We start from the raw sequence: 3,452 nt of genomic DNA, 5'->3' as shown, positions 1-3,452 counted from the left end.
CATGAAAACTCACTGTACTCCTTTCTAACTTATGCAGTCTTTATTTACTGTTCTGCAAAGAAAGGGCACATTCTAATCTTGGATTTTTTTTATACTTCATTATATCTTTTTGATAGAAAACTTAAACCATGTCTTTACACTTTCTATCAAGTACTCTAACTTCCTTATACTATTTAAATCAAACCAGAAATTTTGTAAAATCATTAGTTAATCTCAAAATGTCATCTCATAAAAGTTCTTCATGTTAATCTGAGGAAATTTCCCAGTAGTGTGGTTTATCACCAGGAAGGAATCACACCATGCTATATGTAGTGAGGGCCACCCTATGTCTAATCACACTGTTCTTGAGCTATATGAGAAATATAGCAATGACAATCATGAGAAGGCAGTTCAGTAGCAAGTAGCAATCCTGAAATCAAGCTTCTTGAGTTGTGCCTGTCCAGGGAATACACCCATAGCAGCTGAACTAAATGGTGGGTTGTCTTCAGGAAGGTCACTGTCCACAGCAGCTCTTCCTTCATGGCATCTGTCACTTGGCTCTCCTGGAACTTGCTGCTTAGATTGACAGAGCTTAAGCCCAGAGATCTGAATGGCCCAGTTACCTGAAGACTGGGATTAAAAGCTGGATTTAAGCTTGTTTTTCATTACTTTTTATAAAATGAAAAATTTTCTGGGTAAGATCTTTACCTGGAGTTACCAGTCCTTTAATTCCATTTAGTATCTTTAATCTTTTTATTTTGTAGAACACAGGATATAGCTACTGTTCTCTTTCTAGTGCCTTTACTCTTTGAACTATACATTTTTTCCTTTCTAAGTTTGTACTAGTTCACAAATTGCAAAAAGAATGAACCACAGGACAGTGTCTATGTTTGGCTGTTTTGAGATTTCCTTTGTGAATACAATTAATCTAAATCTTTTCACTTTAGACTTAGGCTGAGGACAAGGGAAAAGCAGCCACATACTTCACCAAAATAACACAAGGATGCAACATACTAAAATACTTCTTCTCTGAAAAATCTTAATCTAGGACTCAAATATTAGATCATTGTAAGCAACACTGTCTTCCATAATCTTACTACTATGGCCCATCAAATCGCTTTTAGAGCCTTCTACTTATTATTCTAAAACAAAGTCTCGAAGTCCAATTTCCTCCAAATGAAAACGTTTTCAGACCTATCACAGCAATACCTACTCTTGTTATCAGTTTCTCTCTTTGGTTTTCCATTGCTGTGAAGAGACATCATGACCAACACACCATGGGGCTGGCTCACCATTTAGAGGTTTATTCATTTTCATCATGGTGGGAAGCATGTTAGTGTGCAGGCAGCTGTGGGTCTGACTGAGCTGAGAGGTCTACATCTTGATTTTCAGGCATCAGAAATAGACTGTGTAAAAAACTGGATACAGGTTGACCATCTATGAGACCTCAAATACACCTGCTTGCCCCAAACTTCAACACCTTTTGTAACAAAGCAAAACCTTCTAAGAGTGAATCTCTATATGGGTCAAGAATTCAAACAAATGAGTCTGTGGGGTTGTACATATTTAAACTACCATGCCAAGTGTTTTATGTACCATGCACAGACATCCCAGCTTCCTGAATCTTTGTTAATATGTTTTGATTAGGAAAATAGCTACCAAACAAGTATTGTAACTTTCTGTATATGCGTTATCATTTTTGGTGGTATGGTTTTGTGTGTGATGTGTGTAAGTGTGCATGTGTGTATGTATTCAAATATGTATGTGTATTTGAAAGAGAAAATATGATAGAAATCAAAGAATTGAAGAAGGATTGGGTATTCTTAATTTCTGACATATTAAGTCAAATTGTCTTTATTCTCATATTATCCTATGGTAGTAGTGGATGGGTTGTAAATAGAAGATATCAGAGGGGAAATTTTTGTAGTGACTTCCTGGTATTGATCACTATAATGTCAGGGTCAGAAGCTGTGGATAACTTGAGTCGAACTAGTTTTTTGAACATGTCCATTGAAGGAGAACTTTGGCATCTTCAGCCACTGTGTCAAGAAAAAGAAGATGTAAATAAAAGGTTTTCCTGAAGTAAAGACCTGTTGCCAGGAGCCCACCATTAGCAAATGCAAATGTCTCTATATATTTCAAAAGTTTTTCTCCTAATGTTTCCTCTCTGTTACTCTTCAACAAATGAGGAGACTTAATTATTTCTTTCAGATGTCCAACAGGAACTTGGCAATCCTTAGCCATAAGTTTCAGGGATTCATCATCTACTCCAAAGGTTTTTCGGTATTCGTTTAAACTCTTCTTCAGTTTCTCCACATCATCTTTGAGGATGCCCACTACAGGAAAAGTAGCCAAAAGTCCAGCACCAAAGGCTTTTAGCCAGATAAACTGCCGTGTCGCCTTATGCTTTCTGTTAATGACCGCCTCTGTAATGTTAGGCAGGGAAAGCATAAAATTGTGGCGCTTTTGAGCAGGGAGAGCCTTAATCAGGGTTTCCAATAGGACTGGAAAATCATAGTCAGATAAATTATAGCTAGAGATCAAGAAAATCTCTTGAACAGCCATGTTATTCTCACCAAATTTATTCAGAGAATAGCGTCGGATCTTCTCCAGGGTCTTTTCTCTGTCAAAAGTACGTGGTTTGGATACCTTTTCATTTTGTAAATCAAGGTCCACCTTGGTTCTCACAAAGTAGAAATTCTTGTCCATACTTCTGATTGCTTTGGCGAGGTCTAGTTCGAGTTTTGTAAAACGTGTGGCAGAAAGAATAATGAAGAAATCATATTCCTTGAATTTCACTTGTTCCAGATAAGACTTTGGTGGAAATTTCAGAGTTCCTATACCAGGCAGGTCCCATAAGGTCAATGTTTTTATTGTGGGATGTTGGTAAGGAGTTCTCTTCATAGTTGTCTCTACTACCCCCACTTCTGCTGCACCTTCCTCTTCAGGTCTAATCCCCCTCAGGGCATTGATGAAGCTGGATTTCCCTGCTCCAGACTCTCCTGTCACAGCAATATTGATTGGGGCATCCTCAATGTTTTTCAATGCATCACCAATTATAGAGCTTACCCCTAGCATGTTTCCATTGCTCAGATGTAACTCTATTAACTGGATGGTTTTCTGATCAATGATTTTGGTTTCTGTTTTACTGTTTTTAAAATATGCATTGAAGCTGGACACCAAATCTGCATTGTCTTCATTCTTAGATGTACCAGAGAAGAGCTGACCCATGTTGGTGATTAAAGAGTCTCTGAAAGAAGAAGGGGAGAGTAAGTTGCAAGAGATTGAAGATTTTTTTTTTATGCTCAGCAATGTGTTTTTTTTTTCCTATGATGTAACCTTAGTTACCTTCTTATTGAGTATTCCCTATATATGCCTGTCTTGTCATCCCCGTTTGTCTTCCTTCTCTCTCTTCCTCTCCCTTCTTCTCCCTCCTCTCTCTCCTTCTCACTCTCTCCCTCTCTCTCTCCTCT

General features: G+C 37.9%; 1 protein-coding gene across 1 annotated transcript; it reads right to left on the bottom strand.

The window, feature by feature from the left end:
• Positions 1–1,968: 1,968 nt before the first annotated feature.
• LOC308423404 (interferon-inducible GTPase 1-like) lies at positions 1,969–3,210 on the bottom strand (the record flags this gene model as incomplete). Its single annotated transcript, XM_080920112.1, has 1 exon — positions 1,969–3,210. The coding sequence occupies one exon, from the start codon at positions 3,208–3,210 to the stop codon at positions 1,969–1,971; it is 1,242 nt and encodes a 413-aa protein (XP_080776238.1).
• Between the last annotated feature and the right edge of the window lie 242 nt (positions 3,211–3,452).

This window comes from Micromys minutus (genome assembly GCF_963924665.1).
Source record: "Micromys minutus genome assembly, chromosome: 8".
NCBI classification, from domain to species: domain Eukaryota; kingdom Metazoa; phylum Chordata; class Mammalia; order Rodentia; family Muridae; genus Micromys; species Micromys minutus.
Note: the sequence above shows the minus strand (reverse complement) of the source record. Positions and strands in the feature narration are given on the sequence as shown.